We start from the raw sequence: 15,220 nt of genomic DNA, 5'->3' as shown, positions 1-15,220 counted from the left end.
ATATGCAAGAGAAAACACAGCAAAGCAAACTTTAATAAAGGAATGTTATAATTACTCTGGTGCACTAAGATACTATCACCATGAATATTGTCCATAATTATTGTCAAGTTCTTAAAAAAAAAAAAAAAAAAAAAAAAAAAAAAAAAAAAAAGGGAGGGGGGGGGGGGAGAGGGCATTAAATGAAGTGAAATTGTACATGGTAAAGCCAAAGTCTACGTCCATAAAATTACGAAAAATACGCTTATAATTCTATCATCTGGAGGGGGAAAAAAGAATGCAACCAGCTCCATTTCGTCCCCTTCTGGGAGTAGGAATCCATGCCTAGGTTACCATAGTCCTGGGTTTCTAAGGACAGGTGACCTCAATGCCTGTAGTGTTCATGTAAATCACTTGCACTAGGTGAACCTCTACTTACTACCTTTAGAACCAATATAAAAGGCAATACAAAAAGGTATATCCAGTACTGAGGACCCTTATCAATGCTACCGGCATCGAGGACATCGCTGATGGTGCCAGACTCCGTGAAATGGAGTACAGTTTATGCCCCTTGTGAAATTATTTCACCATAAAATCTATAGCAGCCAGAAGCATCCTTGGGAATAGAATCTGGGTGCAGCATGACTCATCCTGACTGGCAAACCAAACAATGCTAGAAGGCCAGATGCCAAAAACAGAGAGGATTAAAAAAAAAATCTTAATGTCCAAAATCCATCCATCCATCACTCACACCTTAACTGCCCCATCAGGAGTAGGGCCTAGAGCTTGGCTACTAAGCCCAGATGCATAATGTAAGAGTGATCAGTCACTCTTCCCTGAACGGCAGTATGTCAGCAATAAACCCTCAACCACCCCGCAGGTTAAACCTTCACATCATCTTTAATTACTAAAACCACTAGCCACCCACTTATTGGTTATGTGATTACCACCCATCAAAGGACATGCAGATACATGAAGGTTCAAAACCACTTTCACAAACATTGAGAGGCACTTGGTTACATTCTATAGTACTATAAAATATCAGAGCCATGTAGTATGGTCATTATTCCAATATACAATCACTAAGTGCTGATTTGTGCGTACAAGCTAAAAATGTCAGTTCTCAGTACTAAGGTGCCCAGCAAATTCTTATGGATTTAGCACTTTCACTGATGCCTCTGTATACAAGTAGGCCTCTGCTGAAATGGAAGTTAAGACACTAATTTTTCACTACTCAGTGACACAGATCCTGCAAGTATGTGCTGAGAGTTTGTCTTTACAGGTTTTCAAATGTTGTTCTGGCCCCAAGTTCATCTGGATGTGGAACTGGAGGAATTCAGGCTTTATTTTCTCTTCTGGTATTCACTATCCTCTTTGCAAAGGACAGGGAAGGAACCAAGGGATGTTTATATAACTAAGATGGAGCTGCCCAGTTATATTTGTGCCACCACATTAAGATGTCCCTTTCCAGCACAATGGGCCTACAACTGAATGCACAATGAAATACCTTGAAGAATGAGGAATGGGATACAGAAAGTCCTCATTTATGGTATATCCCCTTCGTTGACGGTCTTTTCTACTATAAAGGCTGCAGTAAATCCACTATCTATGAAGTTGATTTGTTAGTTTCCCCTAACTTACAGTATCACTTGTATGGAAACAGTCATGATATTCCGAAACACATCACCAGCATAAAACATGCATTTACTGTACAAAATCAGACTGCAACAAGCAATGCATAGAGAAAAGAGTATTTTATTAGGAGGAAATAGCAACTAAAAGTTTAAACTTTACAGTCTGAGTAGTGAGTACATCTGTATATCATTCAACTTTGCAGATCTCTCATAATGAAAGGGCAAGTGAAGGCTATATCTAACCCCTTTAGCTGAAAAGTTTCTCCTAAGCTGAATAAAACTGCTTGGAAAGAGCAGGAGTGAAAGTATGTCATCAGGCTGAGTACAAAAATAAATGCAAAGTGAAGACGATGGGCCAAAAATGTGAAAAGTAACTAAGGCCTGTGCCACACATTAAAAACCAAGGTTTCAAGGAAGAGGACCTTGTGTGGTGTGGAAGAAGAGAGAGAAGATATACAATGGTGAGAGAAAAGGAGGAGGAAGAATGGCATTTGAGAGTGGGAGAGGTATATTAAGATAAAACAGCCCTGCAGGCACTGTCATGACCATCCACTGCGGTGGGGTCCCAGCAGGAAGCAAGATGTCAATGCCATATGATAATAATGGCTAAATCACTGTTGGCCCTCCACATGTATGTTGGGGTTGTTGAAGGGGTCCAACATAGGATCAGTGTCAGATGCACCACGGCCAAAATATGAGAAGACAACCAGTACAGTCACCACTGCCAGCACCACCAACACGACAGCCATCTTCCTCACTCCAGGAGTCAAGCGTTGGTGGTGACGTGATGCTGGACGATTCATCGTTCTGACAAACATAAATGAGGGTTTAGAATTAAAATGTATCAATCAGCCATTGTATCAAAACAATTCGACAAGTTATTATGACCTGAATTACTGTATTGATATGGTACCCTAGTCAAAGACAGCATGGATGCCAATGAGAGGAGTGTATGTGTAAGCAAGATTTTTCACAATTATTATTACTGGTACAAACACTTTTTGATCCTAATCATCATTACTATGTCCAATGTCCTCTGTGGTATACTCCTATTATATCTGTGCATTCACATCATTAAAAGCTCTAGCACTTCCATCATAAAGAATTACTCTAAGTGCAAATTTCACAATTGAATTTTTTCCTCAAACTTCAGCTACCAAAGTCACAGTTAACCTTTGCAAAATTTTTTGATAAAATCACTGGGAAGTTCAGTCATTCAAACTGCCCCTCCCCCAACAATAAAATTTTTTAAATTTTATACAGTATTATGATGACATTTTTTTATTACCCAAGATAAAAGCCACGGCTCAGTGTTATAAGTCCAAGCACTAAACTCACCTCCACCAACGGCTAAACCATTCCACGGCAGACCTGCGCTTGTACTTGTTTTCCCCATCATCCACATCAAGGTGGCTTGGTAGTAAGAGGCGGGTGTCAGAAGACGAGGTCTTGCGTGCAACACTGGACGAGTCAGGGGCTATGGAGGGTGAGGAATGGGAGTGGTGGTGGTGGGGGTCACGATGCTGAGAGTGGGTCAGTGCTGGGTCCTCCATGGCTGTCACTCTTAACCCACTGCTGCCTGTGCTGACTCCTGATACAGACAGGCACCATTTGCAAAGTAGTAAAAAAATAATAATAATAATTAACAATGTCAGGTAATTAATTGCTGACTCCTGGTAAAAAGGGAAAAGACACAAAGAAGTAAATACTGTACCACTGAAATATCAATAACTCAAATTATAATGACTCTTGTTCTTCAGATGGCTAACCAGTAGCAGGTAATTTTTACAACACATATATACCTGTACTACTATTTTCTGTGAAGTACAGTTTAATGCTCATTCATATATTATTTAACGCTTCAAAAGTCTGAGGCTTTTTTTTTTTTAAACAGGAAAAAACTACACAGATTTATAAAGAATACCTCTACCATGTCTACATCCAACTAAGCCTGACACAATAACAATGATGACAAAACAACAAGAACAACACTTTACCATGGGTCTGTGTCCGGGGGTGTGTGTCTGTGGCAGGTGTGAGGGGTCGGGTGGGCGTGACAGAACCTGTGTGGCCTTGGCTGCTATCACTCTCACTCACCACACTGCCATTGGCCAAACTCCAATCAGGTTGACTGGTGCTACTTCTATCATCCTCTATCTGTAAAGAGAAAGCTTTCAGGAAACTAATTTACAACAGTACGTCTACTAATTCCTTCACTACGATAACAACTTCTGAAGCGAATTATCATATATTCTGCCAAATACCAGATATGTTTCTTCTGTTATAAAATTATAAGTCATAACACACTTGGATAAATAAAAGGACATAAGAATAGGGGGACTTGTGAAGCTGCCTACCGCTAGAGGGCGCCACCGTTAACAGATTGTCCACCCCAAATACGTGTTAAATAACCGTGATTTCTCTCTGTTGATATGAGAACCTGTGTGGCAAAATACCATTGTACACTACTGAAGTACTGAAAAAGCTTTATAACAAAAATATAACTGGAGAGAATACATTGCTCTCGTTGTTTTATTTCCTTGAAAATGAAACCCAAATTTTGAAAACCTGGCACTTGTATATATCTTTTCGTCATTTTTCATGAAGCTGCTACAAAGCTGAATTAATTCTTGCTTCCTGAAATGTTCAAAATATGCTGTAATTTTAGCCAAACACTTTTTTGTTTGTGTTAGTCTCTCTTTTGGCGGAAATTTAAATAATAACATATTAAATCATTCTACATCAGCCATGCAAGCTCAGACACAGTCCCTATTCCAAGATCTGATATGACTTATTTGAAAGTGGCGATCGTGCATTTTCCTAGGGGAATAAGTCATGATCAAGTCTTGGAGTGGGGACTGTCACTGCGCTCGGATAGCTGATGTAGAATACTTTAATAAACCATCATTAAATTTCCACCAAAAGAGAGACTGACAAACAAAGCAAGTGCTTGGTTGAAACTACAGTATACCATATACTGAATATTTCAGAAGGCAAGAATTACGGTAACTCAACTTTCAGCAGCTTCATTAAAAATGACGAAAAGAAATATAAAGTTCCAGGTTTTCAAAATTAGGGCATCATTTTCAAGAAAATATAACAATGAGAGCAATGTATTCTCCTTTGTTATAATATTGTTACAAAGCTTTTTCAATACTTCAATTCTGTATGATGGTATTTGTCACAGAGGTTCTCACATCAAAAGGGCAAAATCATGGTAAGTGAACATGTGCCCGGGACAGAGAAGCTGTTAACACTGAGAGACATCTGGTGGCAAACGATTTCCAGAAGTTCATTCATTCATTCATTGCCAGACGCCATGTATCCCAAACAGGGTGGCCAAGGGCTTAGAGTTAATTGTTTTTACAGGGAGGAGCACTAATCCTCCACCAACCCCACTTGACACGTAGGTCCTTCATTTAAAAGCTTCATAGTTCAACAGATTAACAGTGCTCAAAATTCCTAGGGATGGTTGTGGGTTTAGTGCTCACATAGTGTTGCTCAAAGGACAGCAAGTAGTCACTTCTGCCTTAAATGTCTAGACCGAATACCCTAGCCCCATGCCCTTAACCCCTAAAGACCACAGATCTCACGACCTCCCAATCTCCTGAACCGCAAATAGGGGCCAATTTTATAATTTTCACTAAATTTAAATTTTTTTCTTACCAGTTTCAAGAGCTTGAATTTACATACCTGAAAATGTATACATGTATTTCATTCTCATATGACTAATGGTTACCAGAATACTGACTGTCAAAGATAGTAAAAAATAAAAATGGTTACCCCTTGTGTATAGAAAGAGAAAAAAAATTGCAACATAGTGAATTTTGGTCTTACAGATTTGAAGCGCTTGATTATACAGACCAGAAAATGTATATTCACTCTCATATGTTTAATGGTTACTGCACAATTGACTAAAAAAAAAAAAAAAAAAAAAAAAAAACCTTTCTATGAGCAAGAATAGGACATCCTTGACAAGTAAGAGGGAAAAGGAGGTGGAGGGAGTGTGGGGGGGGCATCAGGAGGGGGGGAAAAGGAAGGGAATATGTCTGCCACATACAGCCAATACAGTCTAGAGGGGGTTTGAGGGGGAGTTTGGGTGGGAGGGGACAGAGGGCAGGATCAAATGGGGCAAAGGGAGGTGGAGAGATGGTTAGAGGAGGGAGGGCCCTCACACCTGAGAAGGGAGCTGGATCATGCCTCCTACCACCTGGTCTCTTACTTTCCATTGGCTAAGTATCATTTACATCATAAAAGAGGTGGGGTTACAACTCTCCAGTTTTTTGTGACCTCTCTACGATCGTCAGCCATAGGACTTTATCGTACATTTTCCAAGGCCCACGTCATCAGCCGTGGGACTTTAACCCTTTAACCGCGGGCACTGTTTTGACCCGACTGGCCCCCTCCCCCGCGGGGGTTCCAGCCAAAATGTAAACAAACTTTAAACCTTTATAACTCTGCACAGAATAAATCTAGAGCGAAAAATAAGGTACCATTAGAAAGTACTAACCTTTGGCTTTGCAATGATGTGGGTTTCATGATTTCGTTGACTATCACTGGATGGGTGGTGCCATTAGAAGTGAGCGATATAAAATCACTATTTTTTGCTCACACACCATTACCAAATGCCAACCTCATTCTGATAATAATACTATAAACATATATGAACACTGCACATACGATAAACACCCACTCTGTGTTCACTGAGGCAGGTAAAAGGCACTGTAATTGCCCGCACTTCACTGCCACATCAGCGCTGTTGTCACTCACAAAGCTGGACAGATACTGATGCGTGTTTTGTCAGGGGTGGGGTGGGGGCCCTGGGGGTCGGCTGGAGTGAAAGAACTTAATAGCTACTCTCCCTTGAAACAACTGGTGCACGGAAAAACGCGCGGTATTAAAAATATTCACAAACATTCCAGAATGACACCCGCGGTTTGGTCCAGTTTTTGCAATGTCATTCTGGTATGACACCCGCGGTTAAGGGGTTAAGGGATAAATTCCTGATAGGGTTAAAAAAAAAATGGACTGGTGATACACAGATACATTAACTTGCTAGAGAATTTCATCCTTTTGCAGCCTGTTTCCCATGGCTCAATGGCAAAGTAAGACAGCAGTATAGGCCTATATTCTTTCCACAGCACTTTTTCATGATTTCCATCATAATCTTGTGTTAATATCTTATTAAAGCTCAGCATTCAAGATGGAGAGAATGCAAACTGATACCTAGTAAAAGTGATCAAAGTCTAGTTACCAGAGGAAGACCAAGGCCAGTCCTAGCCCAGGGGTATGGTGCCAGAGCATCCCTGAGACAGTCTGCGACAGGGGACACAAGGTTGGCCGCTGGGAAGACTGGCTGGGAGCAGACTGGACACTTGTAGCCAGCGGGGGCAGTGTTAGCTGGCAGTCGTCCTGCCCACCCCACCAGGCAATCCTTGTGAAACACATCTAAGGATAAAACATGAAGCAATTTAAATACCGTAGTTCAGTACTGGAATGCTGTTGATACAGTAGTTCTCCCCCATTCTTTCCTTGTTTTCTGGACCATACCTCATAATTCTTAGGTGGGGAAAAAAAAAGAAGATTGGAATGATAATGATGATACTGGCATATTTATATACTGTACTGTATTGTATATATCTCATCAGCAGAATGTCATCTCTTTTAGCTTACTGTCTTCTTGCTAAATCCAGATGATTTATTCAGCTGATGGAAGGTATTCTGAATGGAGGGCTTCGAATACAGTTTCATTAACTCTTAAATATAATAAGTCCACCTCACTTTAATATCATCTGGTGGTAGATCTGAGATAATGAACAATGTGTCACTATTTTGAAGGAGTGATGATATAAGAAATAATTGTTACTAACTGGCAAATTTTTTGCATATCTGATGAATATACACTACTGCACAGTTTTATTAATAATGTATCAATGCAACAATGGATATAATATACATAAAAGAATAAAACTGCACAACAAATAGAATTAGACAGAATAACTGAGAACTATTGTGTTATACTGTACTGTATATTAAGACAGCACACATCAGTGCCCCAGTGAATAAAATATACCTGTACCATCAGCTCTATAATAACATCATGTACGTATTCCCAGCACCGTATTCAATAGCTAATGTCTATATATATGCAACTGTATCCTTCAGGAGCTTACCATAACAGACGAGGCGGATGCAGTTGCCCGAAGCTAACTGTTTGTTACAGATGCGGCACACTGGGTTGTATTCGCTATCATCTAACCACTTCAGGTATGACTGAACTATACACTGCAAGGGAAAGAAAAGATTTACATAACAAATAACAAGGAAAGTAAACCACATGCAGATGTGACAAAATGTTAAGAGAAATACTCAGAGATAGTTTTGCCATGTGGACAGGATGGAGATTGTGACTGACTAGGAGTGTGAGTGGGGTGGAAGGGGTGACTGAGGATGAGATGGAAGGATGGTGTAAAAAGATACTATGAGAAGTGGTTGTGAACTGTAAGGGAAAAAAAAAAAAAAAAAAAAATCAGTGATTCTTTACCAAAACAGGCACAGCAATTCAACCTATTTTATAGAAAACTCATGATTTCAAGGTAAGTAATTCTGGTACAAATGCAACAAAGATAGTTCACTGTTGAATTGTGGCTGCAAGAACTGATTGGAAAAAAACAAAATATGCCTATTTTTAGGTAACTAAGAAAGCAGCCAGGTCGCCGGCAGCAGTGTTTACTGACAATCTCTCCGACTGGCCGTGTTATCAACCGTCACTCCAACTGGTCGTGTCAGTGTATCCTGTGTCAGAGCTATGGGAAACATAATGATTTAAAGAAAGCTAACCTAACCAAACCAAACCTAATCCAACCTAAACCTAACCTGCATTTGACAACCAGCTTTCAAATGTAAAAATGTACATTAAGAACGTAAAATATGGCCAGCTACTGGCAGATATCTGTGGAATATTTACACATTATAAATCCCCATTTATAGCTTTCAGAGGCAAGTTTATTAAAAAAAAAAAAAAAAAAAAAAAAAAAACTAGCTGTGGTAATCCACGAAAAATAACATGTAAACTGTGAAGGACTTATTTCAATAGAAGATTGGGAAAGGCCGTGGACTTTTGGTAAAGAATTAATATCAAACAACAAACCGGGTTCTGCATACGTCTAAAACCCTGTCGTAGATAACTACCGGTATAAATATTATTTATACGACGACAAAGTGAAGGTTGATTCCTTGTGTGAAGGACTCAACCTGAAATGTCATGAGAAAATCCAACTTCGATGCACTTTTATCAGACAACTATATTCGACACACTACCGCAATTAATCACCAGTACTTACAGCAGGATGCTCCTCAACCATACAGTGTTCACAGACATTAACCCTGTGTTCAAAACAAAACTGATTAGTGACTTTCTTCTTCGGACATTTACACAGCCCCATCTTCACGGGTTTTGTTATGATTCTGCCACGTCCGGGGTCGCTTACTCTACCAACACAGGGCCACGATACTCGCTGAATGACAGGTGCCTCGCATTATATGATTGAATATTTGTATTAAATTTTATATATACACAAATATAAATCTATGTTTTCATTTTACCTTAAAAAATATTGGTTACTTTTTAAAATGTTGCTTTTCAAGCCATACAGTAATTTCTACTATATGCAGAACGCTAGCCATGTAATACCTGTGTCGAAGAAGACGATTAAGTGGAGCAGGAGTCGGGGAAATATGACTCTTCCTCTTTATGTCAGTGTATGAATGTGGCAACCACACTGCTTGAGTTGTAAGCACGTTTGTTCGTGATGGTGGTGGCGGGGAGGGTTTGACTTGCGGCTTCTCTCCTGGTTCATGATGTATAATACATCAAAGCCTGAAGAACTGTTCAGTGAATCTCTACACTCCACACACATGAAAGTGTCATAAATATGGAATGAACTCTAAGCCCTTGGCCACCCTGTTTGGGATACATGGCGTCTGGCAATGAATGAATGAATGAATGATGTGGCAATCTCTGAGCTACTTTTGGGCCAGTTGGTTAGTGTGTTGGCTTTATAACCTGGTGGATTATCATGCTTCCCTATATAAATTTTCTCTCTTCGTACAACTATCATGTAATAATGAAGAAATGAATTACCCGAGCTATACCTTGATCAATCAAATAGCCCCGCTAGGTGACGGGAAAGAGCTACCTCTCCCAGCAGGGCAGTTACCTGGGCAGGGCGCGAACTCTCGACCCTTTGCTCTTGAGTCAGGCACTCTACCACTGAGCCACCTTGCCCCCAACTATTATGTAAAAACATTTCATTCATCATATTCAATTGTCACAGTTGGCAGGGGTGTGGTGGCAAAGTTTACATGTGGTTGTTCATTCATTCATTGCCAGACGCCATGTATACCAAACAGGGTGGCCAAGGGCTTAAAGTTAATTGTTTTACAGGGAGGGGCACTAATCCTCCACCAACCCCATTTGACACGTAGGGAGAACGTTATGCCAACAGCATCTGGTGTTCCCAGGCGGTCACCCATCCAAGTACTAACCAGACCCAACGTTGCTTACCTTGCTTAAAATCATGAACTGAAGAAAAAGCAAACTGACATGACACAGTGATAGGTAATCCTCACCTTCACAATGTGGTTGTACCTTGAATTAGTTGTCTGCCCTGGTACGCTGGCACATATTATGTTCTTATTATCAGTGTAATCACCACTTCCGACAATAGTACCGGTCCTAACATCTATCTATTGCCAGAAGCCTTAATCACGTAAGAAGTGGCCACAAACAAACAACCTCCATGCCTTCCGGTCCCTGCCATTTCACTCCCCTGCTCCCAGTTCACACCCCCCTCTCATAAACCTCTCCACTCCATCCTTCCATCTCATCGTTGATCTCCCATCCCTCTCCCCCCCTCCACCTCATTCACATACATTCTCCTCATTAGTCTCTTGCTCTCCACCCTCTCCACATGGCCAATCCACCTCAATGTATTTTTCCTGATGCTTTCCATCACATTCACATCGACACCACAACACTCCTTCACTTCCTCATTTGTCATGTAACTCCACATGCTCCACTCAAATAGTTGATTTCCACTGCTTTCACTCTTGACTTGTGTCCTTCCAACAAGGTCCAAGCTGCATTTCCATACGTTGGTATCACAATGCTGTCATACAGTGACTTTTTTACTTCCATGTTCACTTTCCTGTTTCTTATCACTGTTTTCAAAGAACTGGCAACCTTTCTTCCTTGGTGTATCCCTTAACTTCCGTCTTTGCTCTTCACACTACCCAAGTGCTTAAAATGCACTCACATTTTCCAGTTCATCATCTTTGAGCCTCACTGTACATCCAGTGACTTCATTTCTCTTAATGACCATAACTTTACTCTTCCCTACATTCATCTTTCGATACCGTTTCTTACACACATATCCAAACTCATTTACCACAGCCCTGCGGTTCCCCTTCGTCTTCACTTCACAATACAGTATCATCTGCAAACAACAGTACAGGGAGTTTCCAAACACTGCTCTTGCTCATTAGGGATGCTCCAATCCAGTGCCCTACCTTGTATCTCTTTTTATAACCCCATCCATAAACAGATTGATGAACCATGGAGACAAGACACATCCCCATTTCAATCCATCAAATAAAAAAATTCACTTAATTCACCGTTTACATGCGCTGCAGCCTTAGCCCCCTCATACATATTCTTCATGGCATTCAACAACTTCCCACATACTCCATACAGAGGGTGGTGCAGAAGTAATAGGGCAACCAGCAGATAAACCCAGGTCGGTTGAGGAACTGAAACTAATAACTGTTAATGCCTGCTCACAAATTACAGCGCCTTTATGTCGCTAGGTGTGCTAGTCCACGGAGAAAAGACTAGAAAAATGCACTGAGGTGGAAGGTGGGCATTTTGAACAACTGTTGTAATTACCTTCTGCCCCATTATACCCTGTGTTCTTAATATTTTCCACATTCCTTATCTATCCACCCTGTCATATGCATTCTCCAAATCCATGAAGGCCACATGCAACTTTTTTCCCTTCTGTAGAAGCTTTTCCACTAAAGACCTATGAATGAATATCTGAGCTATGCAACCTCTTCCTTTCCTAACATGCATTCAGATGGTATTTGGTACAGCAAACCCTGAAAATATATTTTTTAAAAACCCTGGTCTGAAGTCAAATCTTTCATCATCATCTGCAAAAACCTTGCTTCCTCCTGGAAACCTCTAACAAGGAATGTTTGTAAAATAAATGCTTCCAGGAACAGGCTACTTTCCTTTTACATCTCTCACTCACTCTTCATCTTCCTCACTTTCCCTTATTAATATAGTTCTTTTTTTTTTTTCTTTTTTTTCATAGTTCTCCTTTTCCAACATTACCCTCATCATGCTTTCCAAGACCTTCTCTGGCACCCAATCAAGACATACCAAATGACACCATGCTTCCTCTACAGAAATCCCCATACTGAGTTTGGCCATGGTACAGCTGATGTTTTCTATGGACTGGAAATTAAACCAAATGCCAAACCAACTTATTACTTACCAACAGCTACTGAAAACTCTTGAGAATGACATCATGTCATGAATCCATAAATCTCAGCATTACCTTTTATCCACCCAACAATGCCACACGTTACACTTATAACTCTATCATCCATACCAAAATTTTAACATGGGGATGCAGTGGCTCAATCGATAGAGAGGTGGCCTGCGTCCCAACGGACCGGGGTTTAAATCCCGCTAGGGCAGGAAACAGTTTAAGGATTTGAATTTCATAAAAGTCAGACTTTACTGATCTACCAGAAGACCCGCCAACATGTCGTAAAAATACCCCCACTAATACCAATACACCAGTCCTGTATAAGACAGCCCTAGCATATATTCAATAAGGATGGTGGGTGTTAGCGCCGAAGTGGTGACATGTAGAGATGTGCGGTACGTAGGAGGACTACTGGGCCTTGAAAACAGGCTGTGAAGCCTATGCCCAGAGTTGGAAAAAAAAAAAAAAAAAAAAAAAAAAAAAAAATTCCCTCCTTTCCATCTGCCCCTGCAACTGCCCTGAAAAGCATTACCTTCGATGTGCAACTTTAATAAAATCCCTTGATGTGTTAGTGACTCCATCCTTTGTTTCCAGAATTTGTTTGTGATGTATTAGCATGACAACCTACAAGATATTACACTGCCTTTAACATGGCCCAGATTTTCATAATAGGCAGTTTCTTTCATATAGCTCTGCGGACATAAAAAGATAATACAACAGGTCTACAATCTTCCCACACTACTTCTTGACTAGCATTGTATTCTAGTATTAGAGTAATCTAATGTCACAGCTCAGCATTCAAGGTAGAGAGATAGCAATTTCAGGCCATTAGAGTATAATGGGTTTCTGCCCTTTCCTCTCCTACATCTTCCTTTCCATCCATCCTCTTCTGTCTTTCTTTCCTTCATTCTTTCATCTTTCTTCTGCCTGCGGGCGACTTTACACTCCCTTTTGTGTCTTCCTTTCCTTCATTCATTCCTCTTCCTACTGCCTGTGGGTGACTCTACACTGACAAGCCAAATGGTTTCCTGTACACCAGGAAACCATTTACTATGCTGGGTGGTAACCATATAACCAAATTTTGGCTCCTGGTGGTTTAGTGGGTAATAAAGGTGCTCCAATTGGATTGAGCTGGTGAAGGTTTATATCCAAGGGGTGGTTGGGGTTTATTGCTCACGTAATGCCAGTCAGAGATGAGTGAGGCTGGTCACTCTCATCTTAAATGCCAGGACCAACTTTTTTGGTCCCGGGCTCCTACGCTCCTCATGGGGCAAGGTAGGATTAGATGATGGATGGATGGACAGAGTAAAATGGGCATACTGAATTTCTCTTGTATAAAATAATCCAGTTTTATCCAAATATACGTTCTGTCATAGTTAAGCCACTGTTGTCACTTATCATACAAAACGAATCAGACCTTATACATAAACTCCTCATGAAATGATAAATGAAAGCTCTCATACAAATCTTGAATTATATTAACACAATTTTTCATTCAAATCCAAGTCAAATATACCTTCTACTTAAAACACACACACACACACACACATACACACACACACACACACACACACACACACACACACACACACACACAGCACAATACCATTATAAAGATCAATATATATATACAAATCATGACTTGATACAAATCTTACTCTGATGCATCAGTATGAAAATATCAGTACAATGTAACACAGTGTTTTCAGTATAACCCTCCAAAAAGTCATAAGGTTGAAACACTGCACCATAAATGATGAGGGTTAGGTACGGTACATGTCAATATTTACAAAACTAAGCCAATATATTACTCTCTCCTATGATGATTTTAAAATCGTTCTTGCTAATTCTAGATGGTGTTATTCACATTAGGAAAACCCTGTAATAGTAAAATAATGTGTGTATGTGTGTGTGTGTGTGTGTGTGTGTGTGTAATTCACCAGGTCGGTCAGGATCACTTGATGGTCGTGATCGTCAGCTTTTACCCTCCCAGAAGGGGGCTGAGAGCTCATATAGTCCGATCTAAGGGCAAGGCTGTGACCTTCACACTCACACACACCCGTCCCCTTGCTCCAGGGGGACAGTAACCACCCACTTCGTCAGTGAAACTTTTCGCATCCTGAGTGAGGCACAAACTCCCGTCTACCAGATGGCAAGCGAGAACGCTACCACTGTGGGTGTACTTACCTAATTGTATTTACCTTATTGTGATATACAGGAAATGAGCTACACTCTTGGGGTCCAGTCTCTGTTTCTCAGTAAGTCAAATTTAGCTTTAAACTTGTTTAAGTTTTTAGACTGGACGATCTCTTTGTCCAGGCTATTCCACAGGTCTATACATCTATAAGGAAAACTATATTTCTTGATATCCTTCAAGCAGCTTGGTGTCTTAGTTTCATTCCGTGTCCTCTTATTGCTCTCTTATCCCATAAAAACAGATCTTCTCTGTCAATTTTATCTACTCCCATCATGGTCCTGAACACTACAATCATGTCTCCTCTCTTTCTCCTTTCTTCTAAGGAAGGCAAATCCAGCTTTTCCAGCCTCTCTCTGTATGGCAGATCTGCCAGACTGGGGACCATTTTGGTTGCTGTTTTTTGTATTCTCTCAATCTTGTTTTTATCTTTCTTTTTGTGTGGGGAACACACTAATGCTGCATATTCTATCCTGGGGCGAATCATGGCCACTATCAATTTTTTCATCATCTCCTCCCCAAATATATATATATATATATATGTGTGTGTGTGTGTGTGTGTGTGTGTGTGTGTGTGAACTGAATGAAAACCACCTAAAATTAGCAAGAGCCAAGATAAAAAGTTCTGTCATTGAGCTGATTGGTTTAAAAAGTTAGGCTCCTTTAACCCTGATTCAATGATGTGCTTGGTATGTTATTCTTCCTGTCTCCAATAGATTTTATTTAGTTTAGGACAAACTTTTCTGACTGAAGGGGTAAGATTTAACCTTCATTAACCCCTTCGGTATGAGAAAGGCCTTTTCCAAATTAACCCCTACCCGCCGGGTGTCGGTTGGGACTGACGTAAACTTGGTGGACAA

At 40.4% G+C, this 15,220-nt stretch overlaps 1 protein-coding gene across 1 annotated transcript; it reads right to left on the bottom strand.

Annotated features, from left to right (window-relative positions):
• Positions 1–2,190: 2,190 nt before the first annotated feature.
• On the bottom strand, positions 2,191–9,061 carry LOC145398349 (zinc finger protein-like 1 homolog). Its single transcript, XM_080271240.1, has 6 exons — positions 8,954–9,061; positions 7,784–7,895; positions 6,865–7,058; positions 3,608–3,767; positions 2,949–3,201; positions 2,191–2,417 (listed from the first exon to the last, which is right to left on the bottom strand). Exons 1-6 carry the CDS (start codon positions 9,053–9,055, stop codon positions 2,222–2,224), a joined length of 1,017 nt encoding a protein of 338 aa, XP_080127366.1. The 5' UTR covers positions 9,056–9,061; the 3' UTR covers positions 2,191–2,221.
• Positions 9,062–15,220: the final 6,159 nt, after the last annotated feature.

This window comes from Coenobita brevimanus, chromosome 45 (genome assembly GCF_032717465.1).
Source record: "Coenobita brevimanus isolate Jiangsu-jjx chromosome 45, ASM3271746v2, whole genome shotgun sequence".
Taxonomy (NCBI): Eukaryota; Metazoa; Arthropoda; class Malacostraca; order Decapoda; family Coenobitidae; genus Coenobita; species Coenobita brevimanus.
Note: the sequence above shows the minus strand (reverse complement) of the source record. Positions and strands in the feature narration are given on the sequence as shown.

Bases quoted from the DNA above. Each gene is read 5' to 3' on its own strand.
- LOC145398349 (XM_080271240.1), bottom strand. From the start codon at position 9,055: ATGGGGCTGTGTAAATGTCCGAAGAAGAAAGTCACTAATCAGTTTTGT. The intron at 7,896-8,953 runs GTAAGTACTGGT...TTTCCCTTGCAG, and splicing joins TGGTTGAGGAGCATCCTGCT to TGTATAGTTCAGTCATACCT. The intron at 3,768-6,864 runs GTAACTAGACTT...TTCTCTTTACAG, and splicing joins CTGGCCTTGGTCTTCCTCTG to ATAGAGGATGATAGAAGTAG.